The 20,028-nt window shown below is 38.3% G+C and overlaps 1 protein-coding gene across 1 annotated transcript in view; it reads right to left on the bottom strand.

The window, feature by feature from the left end:
* The window catches only part of CIC (capicua transcriptional repressor), a 1,784,113-nt gene that overhangs the window by 454,747 nt on the left and 1,309,338 nt on the right, over nt 1-20,028 (bottom strand). Inside the window, exon 9 of the mRNA XM_044080802.1 lies at nt 13,307-13,517. Within this exon, the coding sequence (XP_043936737.1) occupies nt 13,307-13,517 (211 nt within the window). The remainder of the gene's footprint in view (nt 1-13,306; nt 13,518-20,028) is intronic.

The following is a 20,028-nucleotide window of genomic DNA, read 5'->3' as shown; positions in this document are numbered from 1 at the left end:
TGTCCGGAGAAACACTAGTACTGTTATTGGAAGTAATAGTGAAATTTAGGGGGATGTGATTTCGTGTTGGTGAAAAGAGTAGTAGCTTAGTTTTCTTGGGGTTGAGTAGAAGGCAGCGTTGTGAGAACCATTGTTCTACTGTGTTAAAGGCTTTTTGGGTAAGAGTCTGAAGTTCAGTTTGAGAGGTAGCTGTGCAGATTATAGTGGAGTCATCTGCATATTGAATACAGGTAGTATGAGGGATAGCTGATTGGAGGTCATTGATAAAGATGGAAAATAGAAGTGGTCCTAAGATGGAGCCTTGTGGCACACCTAGAGAGATAGGAAGGTGGTCAGATAGTTAATTTTTCCAGAGTACTGCTTGTTGTCGGTTTTCAAGGTAAGATTTAAACCAAGTTATGCTGTGGGGATCAAGTGAGAGAGTGAAGAGAATGTGCAAGAGTAGTTGGTGATTCACCAGTTTCTTCTAACATGTTAAACATAATAACTTAATATTCAGCGGCATGAAATATAACAGTGCCTCTTCCTTTGTCAGGTTTCATATTCCAAATAGACCCACCTTTTTTCAGACAGCTCAAATTTACTTGTACAAGAAACAAAACTTACTTTTAACTGTATGTTTCCAGATAGCAGAGAGACAAACATTCCCAGTCAAAACATATTTTGGGAAACAGGAAAAGAGACAAGTGGATTTTGACTGCAGAAGGGAACTCAAATACATGAACCTCACTACCTTTTGTTTAAAACCTCCTTGCAAAAACAATAAAGGGATTTGTATCTTAGTACAGAGATTCTCATTTAGTAGGATTCAGTAAGTCAAAGTTCTGTTTCATTGATCAGTGAATGTTTTCTATCTTAGGTCAGTTTGCAAACCAGGTAAGGTAATATCCTGTTTCCTGCTCTGTTATATGACCCTAGACTTAGTATATTTAGTGTTTTGGGAAGTGTGAAGGGGTTTGGGCCAGCTAATGTGGCACACAGATCCACAAATGCAAGACTATACACAACAGTATTTACTATTAAATCAACAGCATCAACAGGATGGAGGACAGCAGCCACTCCAGGAGCAATGCAGTGCTATGGTACCCCAAACATCTGTACTGTACCCATCATACATCCATATGATGTATACAGTACAGATGTGTAGTGCTATGGTATCCCAAACATCTGTACTGTATACATCACACATCCATACGATGTACACAGTACAGATGTGTAGTGCTATGGTACCCCACACATCTATACTATATACATCATATGGATTACTGCTGCAAGGAATTTATTCAGGTCTTTGAACAGTCCCATGTACTACAAGTTACACCAAAAGGTAACTGAACTAAAGCATAAATTATTAGACTATCACAGTGAGTCTCTATTTGGACTAAAGTATACATTCTCAGACTCTATCACAGTGAGTCCTCACATGGGCCACAGAAATCTCTTGAGCCTCCAGCAGATATAATAAAAGTACTTTAGACCTAACAACAAATAAATAAAGCATATTCAACACTTTAGAGAAAAAGACTTCCCTCCCACACATACACACACCAATCAATATCTGATCAAGGAGATCTTTCTTACATTACTGACTTGCAGTTAAATATACATATTTACTAATTAAGCTCTTTTAACTTTAACCTGATGAAACATAAACAAAAATAAAACACTAAATAGTTACTTGTTCAAGTAAATAACATTTCAGACTGCCTTAGCCTTTCAGTGAAGCTGGCATGGGCTTCAGTAGGAAGGCTATCCCCACTCTATATGAAAACTGTTAAACCAAGGTCAGGTAAACCCTGCCCTATTCCTAGACTGTACATCAAACTTATTAATTATAACTCCAGAAAAATTGAAAGATGGAGGATCATGTAAGTTTCAAAACATACCAAACAAACATGCTCTTAAATAATGTTGCATTTGTAGATGCAGAAATGGGTGAAATGGCTCCTTTCCATGCCAAGGTTTTCTGATGTATGTTTTTTTTTCTTGTCTTCCTCTTCACGACTGAGGCTACCCTCCAGCTGCTCTACTGTTCTGTTCATTCTCCCTGGGCAAGAAGCCTGTGGCTTTTCCATGCATGCCACTTAATGTGAAATGGGCCACGTTACCAGTAGATATGTTCAGCTGCCCCCCCACATGTTCTTCTGTGTGATCCTCAGTTAACGTGGAGTGAAGTGTATATCAGCAAGTGTATCCTTGAGCAAATACTTTCTCCCCTCTCCCCAAAGCCTGGTGAAGCAGGCAAAGCCTGATCACTTCTCCATTCCCCCACAATATCTCTAACAAGCACCTGTGTTGCTTGTTGAACTCATGCCATATGGGGCAAAGTCAGAACTTTATTCCCGTACTTCAACAGAGATGGCATGTTGTGATACTTCCCAGAGTTTTACCCCTGTACTTCAGCGACGGCATGTTGTAATACTTCCCAGACCTTTACCCCTGTACTTCAACAGACATGGCATGTTGTGACACTGCCCAGAGCTTTATCCCTGTACTTTAACAGAGACAGCATTCTGTGATACTTCCCAGAGCTTTACTCCTGTACGTCAACAGATGGTATGTTGTGATACTTCCCAGAGCTTTACCCCTGTACGTCAACAGAGACGGCATATTGTGATACTTCCCAGAGCTTTATCCCTGTACTTCAACAGAGATGGCATGTTGTGCTACTTCCCAGAGCTTTATCCCTGTACTTCAACAAAGACGGCATGTTGTGATACTTCCCAGAGCTTTATCCCTGTACTTCAACAGAGACGGCATGTTGTGATACTTCCCAGAGCTTTATTCCTGTACTTCAACAGAGATGGCAAGTTGTGATACTTCACAGAGCTTTACCCCTGTACTTCAACAGAGATGGCATGTTGTGATACCTCCCACAGCAGAAAACACCACAAACGACTAACCTCTTGGAAAGGATTTGTCTAACTATTGGCCAACCCATTTTCCTTTAATGAATGAAAACAAGTAAGTGATCAGACTGTCCACTGGATTTTGTCCTTTCAACTCTATCACCTCACAACTCTAGGAACATCTATGTACTGCACAAGTCTTTTCCTTTTACCTTTTTAGTTTGTGTAAGGAAACAGGAAGGTGGATGGATTGATTTAACTTCCATATGTTGAAACAATAGACTTTAGCCAAAAAGGAAATATCTGTTTAAAGACGCACCTTCCTATCAAAAGATGCATTACAGAAATTCTTCTGGATGACATAACTGCAACTAGACAAATGGTCTTCCTGGAAAATACCGGACATCAACAAAACTGATTTACTCAAAAGGGTGTGAGGTTAATTTCTCTGTTAGAAAAATATCCAAGTCTCAAATGCGAAATATCTTTTAAAACTGCTTAACCACTGCATCTATGGCTAAAGGAGACTTGACAGACAAAAGTACAATTGTGTAGGAACTTACTGTAACAATATACACCCTACAGATCATTGTTCCAGTATTTCAAACAGTTGGGTTATCTTGCCAGATAATCTGGACATCTGGCCAGGGTACCAAAGCTAAAAGCTTCCACAGAGCCATAAGTCTGACATATGACCCAAACCTGCAGGTGTAAGGGTACATAAATGAATGTATGAGTGTGAAACTGCATAATACCTTCAAGCCAGAAGGTCAACAGACACCTGAAGATACCAGAGCAGTTGGTCAGCTAAGAGGGAAGAAGACAGAAAATGGCTCTCCCACTGGTCCATGAAAAGAGGTAAGTAAAGACAGAAAAGGGGGATGGGCAAGGAGGGAAGGAATACTGCAGCAGTGATCAATAGGACATCAATTATTATGGTAAGCTTTTACACAACTGTACTATGTCCTTCCTTAGACCATGGCTGTACTATCAGTATTCCAAACTACTGGTGATTCCCATAGATTAAATGGTGTAAAGGGTGGCAGGATGAGACATAGGAGAGCTGTCAAGCAGTCTACACAGGACTGAGCTGGCGAAGTCAGCTCTTGACTTAGAAAGAGCATCTACCCCGTAATATTTGATAACAGTATACACTGAAAATCAAGAAGCTACTTCCAGGATAGCTCTCGAGTCTTTCCCCTTTGCAAAAATCTTCAGATGAGGCCACTGTTCAGGTAGAATTTGCTTTCACTGATGAAAGTAAAAATTTGCTAAAGTGAATGTAACAAAAAAGATGGATTTAGAAATCCAATTAGCAATAGTTTGTTCTGAAACAGGGCTACCTAACTTGGTTTCTTGAAAGGGACGCAAACAGCCGTTCAGTCTTGCGGATTGACTTTGTCTTGTCCAAATAAAATAAGAGCTGTCTATGCACATATAGTGCAATATTTGCTCTCTCCCTTATTCTGTGGGTTAGCAAAGAAAGTAGGGAGATTGATGGCCTGATTGAGGGAGAGCTCATTTACCACTTTAGGCATAAAGAAGGGGCTGGCCCACAAATACACTGTCCTTACAGAAAATAAGGATGTGCTGTGATGCCATCAATGCTCAGATAAGGGCTACTAGCAGTACTGTGAACTCCAGACTCTGGTGCATGGACACTGTGAAGTTGAGATGAAGTAAAAGGGTTTATGGAGAGGGTGGATGTATTAATAAGTCAGCCAGGTATGGGAATATTTGAATTACCTGAGTCCTGCAGAAGGCTATGACTGGAGTCAGACACTCTGTGAAAACCATGGGGGCTTCTGAAAGTCCAAAAGGAAAAGCAGAGAACTAAAAGTGTGATAATCAAGCAAAAAACCTCAGAAATTTCCTGAAGGTAGAGTTTACTGGAATATGGAGGTATGCATCCTTTAGATCCAAGGACACCAGAAAGGCTTACAAAAGTATGAAACACAGTACAGTTTTAAGAGACAGTATCTTAAATGAGGGGACCTTGAAGATCGTGTTTAGAATGGACACAGCCAGTACAGATCAACATTCTCTTTCTTTTCTTGGAACGAGGAATAGTCTTAATGACCCTTTTCCCATGTACTGTTGTGGCACAGGTTCTACTGTGTCTTGGTTGTGCGAGTCTTGAATGATGGGAAAAAAGCTTTATCTGACTGGTGGTGGTGGAGTTATGTCCTTGAATGGAGTGACATCTCTCCACATCCTTCTGCTATCACGTTGAATAATAGAGAGGATCAGTTTGTCTCTGGTAATGAGCTGCCAATTTCCAACTGACGAAGTTTGGACAGGAGGATTAAAGGACTGAGGGGGGAACTCGAAAAAATGTAGTCAGGCTGACTTGTCTGGGTAGGGAGGCCTCCCAGATTTAGAGTCCATGTCTAGTTTGTCTTGGAATCTTTTCCTAGGCAATTTCTTGAACTTATGATGGAGCCTAGACTCCCTGTGGGCAAAGGATATGGGCTTCACAGGGTAGTCTCTCCAGTATCCGGGAACCGAAGTAAGAAATATTTGCATGTAATACTTTGTTTTCCCCATTATTACAAGGATCCTTGAAGGTGAAAGGCCAAGGTACCAGATGTTTTAATGGTGAAAGTAAAGCTCCTTTGAATGAACTGCTGGTGCTCTGTGTTTTTGTTTGTTTTTTTGGAATTATTTGGCTGCTTTGTATTTTACATGACAAGATAACCTAGTACTTTGGAATACTGCAACAATGATCTAAGGAAGGACAACAGGCATATGTATTAGAGTTGTAGTTTTACAGATAAGTATGCCAGACCTAAATTAAAGGCATAATGTACTGCAATATATAAATGACTGAACCACAAATTTTGTTTGACTAGTAAAAAAAATCTTGTCCACTTGGAAAGGTCAGATTTTCTACTACTTGACCATTCTCATTCATTAAAGATGGGTAAAAGTTCTTTAGAAAACATTTTTATGAATTAATTTGAAATCTTGCAAGCAGGTGGAGTGAGAGCATGGTGGTATGGATTTAATATTTTGCCCTGTTGTTGAGCTTGAAAGTTGCAGACATATGGTGTTAATGGCTCTACCACTAATATTTTTAAACACCTTTACTGAATTATCACTTGTGGCATAGGAAAACTTACATTTATATAAAAGTAATCCAACCATATTAACAAATTCACATTTACAAACATAGGATGAATAACAATATGTATGTGATGTATAATCTATTCAATTCCTGCCTTCTGTTAAACCTCATTCCTCCTCCAAATCATTTTTTCTGCAGGTATTGTTCCCACAATTTCAATTATTTCTATGTAATTTACTCCTACTCTTTTCTAAAAATTCCACTTCCTTTTCTTTTATCTCTGCTACAATATTTAGTACAAGTACAGTTTGTTTAGATTTTGATCTTTATTTTCTTTTAAATGCTTTCTGGTAGCCACTAGAATTAAATATAACAAGGCCTTACTGTGTCTAAGCAATTCGTAACCTATATCCTAGCTAAAAAAATAATTTCCTTAGTTACACTCATTTGCTCACCTATTACTCCTGGCATAGTACTCTGTAGGGAATTTTTAATGTCTGTCAACTTATTAAATGCCCAAAACATATGTTCCCAGTTATCCCTTTCTTCCCTATCACACCTCCAACATTTGACATCTATCTATGGAAACAGTCTTTGGAGTCTACTTGGGGTGTAAAAGTATGTATGCAAACATTTCCTGGCAAAAATCCTAAATCTTCTAGACTTTGTTGCATATTTGGGAACCATATGTATGTCCTCCCATTGTTTCTATGTGAATTGCATATTTAATCTCTCTTCCCAATCTTTTCTGACCTCTTCTGATTGATTCCTATAGTTACACTGTAGTATTTTACATGCCCAACTAATTATCCCTTTTTTAACTGCAGATTCTATTCAAAGTTTACTTAAAACCTCAACCACTGCAGGCCTTTCATTTAGGATTCCCCTATCCCCTTCTCTTTGTCTATAATCTAATATCAATTCCTGATAAGGAAGGAAATCACAAGCCTGCATTCCAATGTTTTCTTCACCTGTTTCCATTCGATTACCTTTCCTTCTCTAATTACTTGTTCCTAATACCTTGGTACCCTTTGCCAGCTTCCTCCAGTAGATTCCATCCCTCTCGTCTGTTCTCTGCACCCCTAATTGCAGTCATCCCTACAACCAGAATCACCTTTGTCCATTCCCATTGTGGCTTAGTTCTTAGTACACTTTGTGCTACTTTATAAATAGAATGTTTTGTATGACTGTTGTTATTCTCATTAAGGACCTGTATCCAAAATTCCATTCTTTCCTTTTTTCTTGAATTACCCCTGCTTTATCATCATCCCTTTCCATTTTGAATTGTAGCCTTTAGCATGCGTTACGTAGTACAGCCTGAACTGTGTAGCTCTAAAATATCCCTTCAAATCAAGTAATCCTAAATCACCTTGTTCTATTGGAAGGGTCAGCTTATCTTTCTTAACTCTTGCCCTCTTCCTCTTCCAGATAAATTCCTTCAACTCTTTATTAATTATTTTCCATAAATTCGACTCTGGTTGATAAAGATATGCCTGACCCATATATAAAACTAAAGGGGCAAAAAACATTTTCACTTCCTGTATCTTACTAGTCATAATTATAAAAAAGAGCTTCCAGTTTCTCAGTTTTTGTACTAGCTTTTGTTTAGTCTTTTCCCGTGTATCCTTAGCTGCCATAACCTAATCCATTTTTAATCCATACTCGTAAATATTTCATTTTATCATGTCTCCATAAATATGGGTATTGCCGAACCAATTTGTGCTTTGGGTATATAATTTACAGAGATAGCTTTTGTTCTGTCTTCATTAATTTTACATCCTGAAAGACTTGAAACTGTCTCAAAATGTTCCACAACACTATAATGTCCTTTTCTGAGCTTATCAGATTCAAAATAATATTAAAGCCAATGTTTCTCGATTACCATACCAATTATATCCTGGCATATCTGAAATCCTTATTTATTTATTTTTTTACCAATGGCTCTAAATAAAAAACAAAGGGGAAAGAAGACACCAATGCCTGGTTCCTCTATTCAAATGCAACTTATCAGAGAGGAACCCTCACACTTATTTTTTGTTTTACCTTGGTTGTTTAGGCGATGGACACATTTTATCCGCTCCATGACTATGATTTTACTGATTTATTTAACTTTGTTTCACACTGACAGTTAAGTACTCACTGATTATTTCACTCTTGATAACATTCTCTGAAATAAAAACTTATCTAATACTTAAAATACTGAAGTCAAGTCCCTGTTTTGTTCTAGCTGTTCCATTTGTTTGGGTCTATATTATAAAACCGAAGAGGCGTTGCAGCGGAAGCCTCTTCATCGACACATACACAGTGAACGAACAAAATCACGAATGCTGACGTCAGCGATTTCTTTCCCTGGGAAATAAATCGCTTGCCTCAAAACATAAATACATCATTACAAACATAACAAAAATGGGGGGCTTTGCCCCCACACCCCCCTAACGAAATACACCATATCCAAGATCACACTACAGTGGGGAAAACGGCAAACTTACAAGAATGGCCAAGCGATTTCTTTCCCAGGGAAAGAAATAGTTGATGTCAGTGTTCATGGTTTTGTGCGTTCACTGTGTATGTGTCGATGAAGAGGCGTTCACTGCAACGCCTCTTCGAGCATTTCATTTAGACTCGTTTGTTTCACTGCAGAGCCTATGCTTTACCTCTGATCTCCCCATGAACTCCTTCCTGCTACATAAATTATGCAACTTTACTTTTTTAAATGTGTACTGCTTCTACCACATGCAAACAACCCTGTGTGCAACCTCTGGACTTAGCAAACTAAAATGGGCCATAATGAGTTCTTCTCACTTCTTCACTAGCTAGTAATTTGTATCAATATTTGCTTTAGTATGTAATACATGTACTTGCGTACTTCGATTTCTCAAGTTACTATGCTTAAGACTATGCACTATGTACATTACTTGAAATGTGTCTTTTTTATTATTTAACTCTATGATGTCTATTGTAATCTATTGTTTTATTGCCATTTGCTGTCTTGGAGTTGTCTGCCAGATACTCTACTGAAAATGGGACCTCTTAGCTGGACATAAGCAGTTAGAATTTGTAAACAAAGAAAATGAATGAATAAATAATACTAAACAAATAAAAAAAAAAACAGATCTTATGTTTTGTACTGCTAGTCTGTAATCCCAAAATCAGTCTTTAAATTACTTAGCTCCTCCTTTTAAGACTTTGAGCCCACAGTTTAGTCTCTAATACAGTAACAAATAAACCAACTTCAAAAAGCAGCACGAATACAACCAGATGCCAGTTTTACACCCCAGTAGCAGCATATGCAGTACTAACATAATGAAAGTAAGAAAGCTGAGCATTCCAAAAATAAACAGCTTTTAGGGGAAAATAAAATTCTGCTTCCATCTGCTCAGTAGTTGATTGCTCACATAAGCCAATTATTTTAAGAAGAATGCAAAAACAATGTTAACATGTTACCAATGAAGCAAAGATAAAATATTGCATTTAAAAAGTACCATTTTTAAACTCTGACAATTTTATTGAAATGGTCAACTCACAAATAAAATTACAACACAATATTTTACATTAGCTATTAATCAATAATATATGCGTGCATTTATTAAGTAGCACACAAAACACATTGTACTTTCTACTAGGTTACACCTGCTTGTCAGGGAGGTTTTACACTATATCAACACTTTAAAAATAAACAAATATGAACTAAAGTGATCACAATATAGTACATAATAACCTTAAAGTTATTACTCATGACTCAGATATCTATTCCACCTGCAGTGTCCATGGCATCCATTTCAACATGTTCTTTTTATCTATTTGACATTTGAAAAAAGCTTCCCGTTCTTTATCTCCCTCATAATTTGCTTGACATCTTGAGTTTATGATTCCTTTCTTATACACTTTCTAGTGATTGCTTTCCTCACAACAGCTACAAATATCTCCAACAAAGTCCTTGCCCCTTTCACTATTCTATTTTACCTAAAGTAATCATCCACAGAGATGCTGGAATTACTACTTTTTTCAGGCCAAATAATACTACAGACATTGTGTATATTAGCTCACTTAAAATTGTTTGAACTTCGGACACTGCTAAATCCTGTTAAATCAAAGTCTCATACTAACAAACACGTGGAACACTCGGGTACAGTATAGAGAGTCTTGCAGGAACACAAAAATATTAAGACAGTTTTACAACCAAATGAGGAAGATGGATATCCCTGTTTAATAATTCTATTTAACTGAAAAGTTTTTTTGAAAATCTGTTTTCTATCTTTAATTGTGTTGATGCAGTAAATACAAAGATTTTATTAAAAGTATCCACCTCTGAGGAAAGCCCATCACTTTTAGTACTTCAAATACATATTGCCAAACAAACTTTGTCAAATGTCTTTTCACATTCACATGTACAACCAACAATGTTTGCTTTTGTTGGCTACTTCTCTCAACAAACCAGAAAGAAAACCAACAATGTTTGTTTGATTTTGTTGGCTACTTCTATCAACATACCAGGAACAAAACCCATCTATTCTAGATCAATCAAAGGCGGGAACTATGTCTTTAAATGTTAACATATATTGCTAATGGTAATCCATTTATCCTGAGAGTTTTATCCCTCTTCTGATTCCTTGACATTGTTTCCACATCATCCTCTGTAACTTCTTACATCAAGCAGTTCACCTGATTCTGGTCCAAATATTTTAATGGAAACTTGTTTAGGAAGTTCCATATCTCATTTGTTTTCCCCTCCCACTCTGACACTGCTTTATATAATTGTTATTAGAAATGAACAAAACCTCCATGTATATCTCCTCCCTGCCCTTTGATCTATTATCTTGCATACTGATCTCTTCAATTTCTGATGCCTAAGCCTTTGAACTAAATAGTTCTGTCATTTAGGTGTTACTTCAAAATCTACCACCACTTGAGTTCTCTTAGCTTGGTCTATACTGTAACCTAGCACTTTTAGCTATATTACCCTGTAACTCCGTCACTCGAGTTCAGCCCTTACCTTCTTGTGAATCACTTCTTCCTGTATTTTCAGTAAGCTCTGCTTGTAAACTGGCTGCTTCTGAATCCACTAACTGTCTCATCTACATTTTTTAGAAAATTTGTTAAAGCATCTTTACACCTATACCGTAGTTTTATCACTGACTCCCCCCGTTATGTGGAAAGCCCACCACCATTACCTAGAAATGCCTCCAATCTGCTTTTATACTGTTCTCTTTTGCAAAAGTACAGGTTAACTCTTCAATTTCTCAAACATTTCCTTGTCAACATACCCTCTCATTAGCAATGAAGAGTCATCTGATAAAAGAACCATGTATGTATGTATTAATGTAAACTCTCAGTAAGTTACACCTGCTGCCGGCTAACCATGATTTTGTCTGCTCTTGAATATGATTTATCCCTGTATGAGAAACATATGTAAGTATTTCCTCATTAGTGCAGCATACTTAAAAGTAAATCAAACTAAGGAAGGCATCCTGTGATCTCTATGACCAGTGTGCACTCCACTGATTTCAAACAATGTGCTCCAGTTTCCTGCTCACAAAACTGCCCCCTCCTGTGCTACAACCCACTTTAACTCTTTAGCTATAGTTTTCTGAGCAATCCCTGGTGGAATATACAAATTTATAATCATGCATGACACTCCCCCTACCTTTTTTCTTACTTAATATAAACTTCCCTAAATTATCCTTTTTGTACTCCCAGCAGCTCAAAACTCATATTTCTTTGACATGAGTGTAGCATCACCACTTTGGCTTCTGATGAACATGATGAAAACCTTGACAATTTAGAAAAAAGGTTCCCTAGTTTCAAATGCTCAATGTCATTCAATAGTGTTTCTTGCAGTACATGGTTTGACAAACTATTAACATTCCACTATAAGTACAATATACATACAATTATTTAAAAGTCAGGTGGAGAGCTTTGACAGAACAATTATTATACTTGTGTTCAATTCAGGTAAATCAACAAATGTCCAGTCATCCAAACACCATTCCAGTAATACAGTCAGCATATTAGCTTAGCCTTCATTGACATAATTTTGCAGTTTTGAAAATAATGTTTCTTTACTACTAATAATAATTTTTAATTAATTACAAAAGTCGCTTCTGCTTTTCTAAGATCCTTCTCTTAAATACTAAGAAAACATCTGGCTTATGCCCTCTCAGTTACCCTGGTCATCTGGGATGAGGGCTCACCTCCCTCATTAAGCACAGGTAAAAGTTCAGCCTTTAAACATTCAGCAGCATAACAATATGACTGCTCTCCTAGGAAAGTTCACTTGGAAGCAAGCTAGATAAAACAGCTTCCATTTCAAATACCCTCTCCTGCACAGCTTTATTAAATTATGAAAAGTCGCTCTCTTTGCCTTGTTTCAGCTGAATAATCATGATCGCACACTCTTATTTTGGCATCCCTTATTTATATTCTAGAAGCCCACAGTTTTGAAAAAAAAACTTTTTAAGTTCATTGATGTGGGAGCAAACTAAGAGAAAGATCTTTGAAACTTCACCCAGAGTGAATGAAAGAAAAAACTCTGTGGGTCTCTCTCAATTCTATCTTGTCTCTTGGATCAGTTCATTCCACCAACATATCTTTCATGAAGTCCATACAATTCATCCCTCAGCCTTTTTTAAGAATACAAGTGAAGCATAGATTTTTACACTTGGTTCTATATCCACAATTTTAGCCTCTAAAAGTTCCAACACTGTTTTCAATGTGATTGTTCTGTGTTTTACTTCATGCTACCATTCAAATCCACCATCTGGTCAAAATAAGAACTTAAGACTGTTTCTCCATCTTCCATTCTTTTACCTGACCTTTTAATACAGTCCAATAAATTATTAATCTGCTACAGTTCTGATGTTTCTTCTTCCAAGCTGTTCTCTGGTTTTTTTTCTGGTTTGTTTGCTTGCTTTCTGGCAGAATATTTCAGTGTCTTCTTGATAGCCTTTCTTAACCCAGGATTCACCCTTTTCTTGTCACAGGCCCAAACCACATGTTATCATTTATCTTTGCTTTCTTCTTATCATATAAGCAGAATTAATAAACCACAACATAACCAGAGACTCTAAGATAACTCTTCTTGAAGGAAAGGGAACTCTGCTCAAACAGTATTCATATGTTCCCTCCCCTGACAGGTAAAAAAATGCTATTTTTAAAATTTAAATCAGAATTAAGCTTGCAAGATAAAAGTGAGAAAATTTGGGGCCTGTTTGTTTGTGGGACTTATCCATATACTATGAATCATGCAGCACTTTAAAATGCCAATATATCAGACTGGAAAGAGGATGAATAATAACCAACAGGCATTACTGGTTTATTTAAAATACTGTTCTAGCCTAGACAATGCATTGTCTAATAATATCTTGTACTGGTCCCCAATAAAATAGTTTACCTATGACATCATCGTCCCCCTCCTCTTCACAAATCACCATCCTCTCTTCATCACTTGTCATGTCCTCACTGGTTGTACGCTGGGATCGAAAGGAACGTTGTGGTAAGAGAGAAGGACGTCCTGGATCACCAGAGGGAGTGGCAAATGGAGACATTACTTGCGGCAGATGCTGCGGTTTGGGACTTGAGTACCGGAGTTGACCAGAACACAGCTGGAAATTATACAAAGTAAAAGGACGTTAGCAACAGCATACAACACAAAAATACATTTACCAAAAGAATCCCAATCTGTAATACGTGCAAGGTATCAAAACAGATACTATGAGTTCCAGGAACATCTTACAAATGTATCTGTACTCTGTTGACAAGTTTTTTCAAATACCTCTGCATACATCTGAAAACTACCATGGATATTACTCACGTATTGTTCTGTGAAATGATACACTGAATTAAAAACTAGATGCAACAATCTACACCTAACAACTGATTTTAATTTATGTTCACCTGACTCCAGACTTCAAAAATACCACCAGGCTGAAATATTTTTGTTATATTTTTCTTATTTGCACATCCTATATAAAAACTAAGTTCTGCAGAGTATTTGACATCTTTTCTAATATTCTGAAGTACTAGCAATCATGATTCACAAACTCTAGAAACAAGAACCACAAATGTAGTGAATCTCCAATAAATAAAGCACTCAACCTACACTTAACATTATGCCACTAATTTCAAGAACTAATGATGGTGGTAGTGGGGTCTTGATGTTAAGAATTAAATTCTGCCACTTCAGAAGATGGCCTAATGTGCAATTATAATGTTTTGATAAGTTATGAGTCACAAACATGGTAAATCTAAAGGCACCTTTTTTAAATGGACCAGTCCTAATGACTTGTTCCAGCCAAAACCTGGGTAACAAAGCAAGTACAATACAATATTGAATTATATAATACAGTCTTGAGCTTAGAATAGAATGTTTCAGTTGTTTTATATGAAAAAAGCGGTAAAAGAAACCATCTTGACAAATTTGTAGACTTGTAGAGTTTCAGAGCTACAGCATGCATAATATGATTCTGGGCATACAGTATAATTTAGTCATGTTCCAAGTATGCATTTCAGGTTTTGGAACACTGTACAAAGAAGATTGCACAAGTAGATGCTACAGCTGTTTACCTACTCACAGTAATCTTAAAATGACCAGAAAGAGAATAATTAGTAACAGTAACGACTATATACAAATATGTATTCCACATTTATAAATTTGTGCAGTTACTTACTGCCTAGACTTGCAGTACAAAGCATTGCAAATAAGTGAGAGTCTTGACTGAAGAACAAAGAGACCATTTCCAGCCATGATCTTGTTAAACACATACCTGTGTTTACACACACACACACACACACACACACACACACACACACACACACACACTGAAAATGTAAAATCCCAGAGGCAGAAAAAATACTAATGAACAGTTTAACTGCTAAGGAAAGCATACAATGACCCAAACCTGTTGCGTCAAGTCAAAGTCACCACAAGAACAATGGTATAAGTATACACATCAGAACAGTAGATATCTGAGTCCCGGGACAACTGCTGCTGCTGCTGGTGAGCCCTTATGCACAGGGAACAACAATGAGCAGTTGCCCACCCTTCCAAGTCTGGCTTTAAGAGTTCTTTGTACCCCCCCTTTCCAGGGGTGCTGGTCTGACATACATCAACAAGGAACAGCAGCTCCCATAATTTTCCTTTTTAATGAAAGGGCTATTGATCAGTATATGTCACTTAAGGGCAAACTTTACCCTCAGTCCTCAGCTTGTAAAGCCCTCTGTGACTTGCAATAACATTTTAAGATCCTTTGTGTAGTAGGCCTTAGAAGAGACCCCATTTTGAATCATCATAGCAGAGGGTTTCATGTCATGCTCACTTTTTTAAGTACTGACAACTTCCATAAAATGCTGTGGAAGATGGTGAAGGACTGCCCCTTCTCTCCTCATTTCTTTTTATTACACAGGTAGCAGACATCTTATTTCTTTGGATGTTTCCAATAAATGTGCCCCTAATTTCTGAGAGACAATAGTTGGGAGCCTATACTGCAGCAGTCATCCCTATACTCAAAACATCTATCATTACTGGTGTGTGTATTTATACAACCATATTTTGTTCATTGCAGGGTCATTACTGCAGCAGAATCTTTATCTATATGAAGAGTACTGAAACAGTTACCCATGTTGGCGACAGAGCATTAAAAGCACGCCAAACTAGACAGCAGCTGAAAAACTTGCTATGATCTTGGACTGGATATCCAGCATGTAGTGCATGGTGGCTGCCTCACAGATAACTCAGAGAAGGGACATTTTTTAAAGAAGGATGTTGTGGTAGCTGCTGCACTAGTAGACTTTGCTCTAACCACAGTCTCCAGAACATTTGCAGCGAATTCACAGCAAAAGTAGCAGATACTGCAATTTGCTAACCACTCTGGCAATGTTTGTTTGGAAGCTGGTCTGCCACCTCTAGCAAATGATTATCAAACTTTGTGGACTTGGAAGAAGCAGAAAAAGAAAGGAGTGACACGTTTTAAAGAGTGGCCTTGTTCTGGCAGTCATGAGTTTCATTTGTCCAGGATGAGACTTCCATGCCTAGACATGTTAGGCAAACCTCTTCTTCTGTCCCATGACCATTTGTAAAACAAGAAAGGCCTCAAACATCCTGAAGATGCTGAAGCATAGTGGACAGGTATGCCTTCTTTGGTGAGACCCTAGTGTCTGCTGATAATTGTTAAGAAATACTCTGTGAATCAGATGTTCTTTATGCTTTGATGGGCTTCTGCCATGTCTTAAAAGCTTCCTTAAAATGAGTAGTTGCCCATTGTTGTACAACTGGAAAAGAGAAAAAACTCATGGCCTCTGTCTTAACGGTATTTCAAAGCCTCTTTAACTTGTCTGTAAAATAATTAAATCTGGTGAAGGAAACCTGAGACTTTTTGCAAACCTCATCAGAAATACCTGAAGAGCACATGAAAAAGAGGGAGTGACACAAGTTCTAAACAGTGATGACTCTGCTCCAGCAGTCATAAGGTCTGTTTGTCCAGGATGAGAAAGTGGTATGTCTAGATGTGTTTTAACAAACCTACTTCTCTGTCCCATGACCACTTCCTAGACCTCTGCAGCACAAGAAAGACCTCAAACATGCTGAAGAGGCTTAGGCTTAGAGGATGTTTATGTCTTCTCTGATGAGATTCTAGGGTCTGCTACAGGAAATACCCTACAACTCAAATGTTTCTAGTGCTTTGAAGAGCTGCTTCCATTTCTGAAAACCTTCTAGGGACTGAGTAGCCAGGTGTGTGTAAATCAGGTAGACAGAGACATCATGACCCACTCCAGTTGCTGGAACAGTTTTTTTTTTGTAATGGATGTAGCATTCATCCAGTGACAAATTAGGAATGCAACCACTTCTGCTTGCTCTCTGAGTGGTCCAAAGAAAGGTGTAATGTACCCTGTACCCCAAAACTTATGCAATCAATTCCAGGTTCTCGTTAAATTTTACCATTGTCTGGTAAAATATGCTTAAACAGGAGACACAAAGTCTGTACTTATCTTGGGCCACCATATTACGGAAAAGAGATTCTGACATTCCACTAAAAAAAACACAAAAATCAAGACTTCAATGTCCTTCATCAAAAAATACTGAACAAGATGAAAACTGTAGAAACCATTTATAACAAATGCAGTAAATAAAAGGCAAGATCTAACAATTCAGAATAATTTAGAGAACTGGAAGGAGAAGTCACATAAAAAATGAACAACCTGATTATAAGGCTATAACTGCATTGGAAAAATTGCCCACTGGAGTTGATAGTAATGCACTAGTGAAGACCCTTCTGATTTTTAGTCTGTTTAAGACCAGAAATGTCCTTGCAAGACAGAAAAATAAAAGCACTGCTGAAATCTTTAACCACCAAAAAAAGATGCGGATGATTTAAGATTAGCAGCAGTCTTAGTAGCTCAAACATTAGAGGACTCATCTTTGGAAGAGAAAGCTGTGGGTTCTATTCACACACCAGGTAGTTGGATTCATTCTTCCAATACTGACATTGCAGTGTTGCATAACAGGACAGTTGCACTCCTAAGCATTCCATCTTTCAGATGAGAAGTTAAACAACAGCAGGTAATACTTACGTTGGTTGTGCACATCTTGGTTATACACGTTTTTCACCCATGTTTTGAGGGTCTGGTAAAAACAAAGGAAGCGGCATGAAATGCTTGACTGAGAACACTGTTACTACTTTGAATATAAAGGAAGGATTGGTTCTCATGCTAATCTGACCTTTATTCAAAACACCCTTTGCACATCAGGGCTTCTAACCAAGATACTCTTGCAGCTGAGGTGATGGTCACAAGCAGAACAATTTTCCGGATTAAGTAGTTAATAAGGGCTGATGTAGCTGGCTCAAAGTGGGTTACAATACACTTTTCCAGGACACTGTTCAAGTTCCATGGTTGGCAGCCCTCTTCCTGGGTAGTCTGAGGTGCAAAACTTCTTTCAGAAACGGTTTCATTGGTCTGAGGTTTGCTAAGGGTAGATTCCATTGTAGACAAGCTGAAATCTCAGACAGGTGAATTTTAATTACTGTAGACGTTGAGCCTAAAGCAGACAAGACACTGCAGTATCAGGGGCACTGTTGCTTCTTTTGGGTCCTGCCCATACCTCTCAACTCTCCAGATTTTTACCTCATATTTTTGGTCTGTTCTTCAAAAAATTGTGGTTTTCTGGCAAGTCACAGAGAACTGAAGTCACTAAATAATGACATACATATGAGTTTCAGACTTGATATCCTTGATAAAAAATGTGTGCTGACACAAATCCTATTACTCTAGCAACTTTCTAAGTTTATAAGAGCGATATTTCAAATCTGGGCCTTTGTCCCACCACTATTTTAGACTTTGTCCAGATTTCTTGCTCTATGAGGTTGAGAGGTATGGTCCTGCCCCTGTGCCTGACCCACTCGATAAACTTCTTCCTTTTGGATATGTAATATTGCCTTGTAGATGGTTTCCTAGTCTTTTTAATAATATTATTTTTAAGTACTGGTGTCTGAATGGTATCAGGATGAAGTCATCTAAGCAGTGAGTTGGAAGTGTCATGAGGTTGAGGTGCATTAGGGAACTGGTGTTGAGCAAGAAGGCCCACCAAAGTGGGTAGTACCTGAACTCTTACCCCCAGTACATTTCTATGAGCTGGGGGAACCAGTGCAGCCTGGGACAGATGGGTGCTATAAGTGGATCTAGTAGCTGGTACAGAGGATTAAGGCTGTGAGCTATAGTTTCTGTGGTACAGTGTGTGAGTCACTCAGCCTCATTTGCCTACTGTATGACTTCGAGCAAGTCACTTAACCAAACAATGCTCCCAGGTCATCCCTGATAAAGGACTATGTGACCAGTGGGCCTACCTGATTAACAAACTGGCATCATTATTTTGTGCACTGCTAGGTTTCTAAAGATCCTCAAGGAGCAACAGCATAGTAACCACCTATGAACCTACAAGTATCATCTTGTTTTTTCCCTTCTCATTTTCTGGATCATCCTGGAGAGAAAGAAGACTGGAAGAAAAGCATTTAGAAACAGACCTGTCTAGTCTATGGAAAAGGCAACCATTGCCTAAGCCTCCTTGAAAAGAACAGTTTCAGTTGCTTGTTGCTTGGGATTGTAAACAGATCTATTTAAGGTATACCCCCACCTGTGTATTATCTGCAAGAAGACATCCCTGGGTAACACCCATTGATGTGCATCTGTTTTCGGTCTGCTCACTTGATCTGCGTACAGTCCTGATAAGGCATGTAAACTGCCCTGAGAGTCATTTTGTGCTGTAAGACCAGATCCCATGAAGTTCTGACTAATCTGCAGAGAGTGTAGGATTGTGTGCCCCCCTTGCTTGTTGTCAGCAAGACAGCTGGTCTTTCCCAGGATATGCATTGCTGTGAGGAAGTGGTGCAAAGCAATCATCCATTACCAAACTCTCAAGGCTTCTTGACAAGCAGGGAAGGACATAGCTCATTCTTGCTTGATTAGATACCAGACTATGAACATAATTGCTTGTTTGGCTTGAGATCACTCCTGGAGGAAGGAGGTCCTGAAATTTCTGCAACACTAGAAGGGTCACCCTCATCTCTAGAATGCTTATGTGAAGGTTACTCTCCATGTAATTCCACGTTCCATGGATCACCCTGCTCTGAAAATAACACTTCCCCACCTCAAGATGGAGGTGTCCATGGTTGCTGTTGCTGCTCTTGGGGGAAGAACAAAAGGTCTCCCCTTCTGAGACTGCAAAAGAAGCAGAAACTCACAATTTCAAGTGTGTCCTGCACAGTATTGTCATGCAGACTGAAGTAGACCAATGAACTAAAAGCAGAGGCCATTGAACCTTTGGAAACCATTGCAGTATTAAAATGTGATAATGCGCATGAGGTGCTGTTGTGCTACAAGACACGATGAGGCCTAGGACCTGAAGTTACAGGAGGGTTGCAAGGGATGTATGATTCTAAAGGCAAAGGACAGCTGCGTTGAGAATCTGAATTTGTTATGAAGGAAGGCTGACTGTACACAGAGTGATCTCCAGATGGCATCAGATGAAAATAGTGGTTTGTGTGTGAAGCAGATTGGATTTTTTATAGTTCACAGAGATGCCTACCGATTGGCAGAGCTGTAGCAAATAATCACTGGCTTCTT

This window comes from Protopterus annectens, chromosome 8.part0 (assembly GCF_019279795.1).
Source record: "Protopterus annectens isolate FY-2018-M chromosome 8.part0, PAN1.0, whole genome shotgun sequence".
In the NCBI taxonomy this organism is placed as follows: domain Eukaryota; kingdom Metazoa; phylum Chordata; order Ceratodontiformes; family Protopteridae; genus Protopterus; species Protopterus annectens.
Note: the sequence above shows the minus strand (reverse complement) of the source record. Positions and strands in the feature narration are given on the sequence as shown.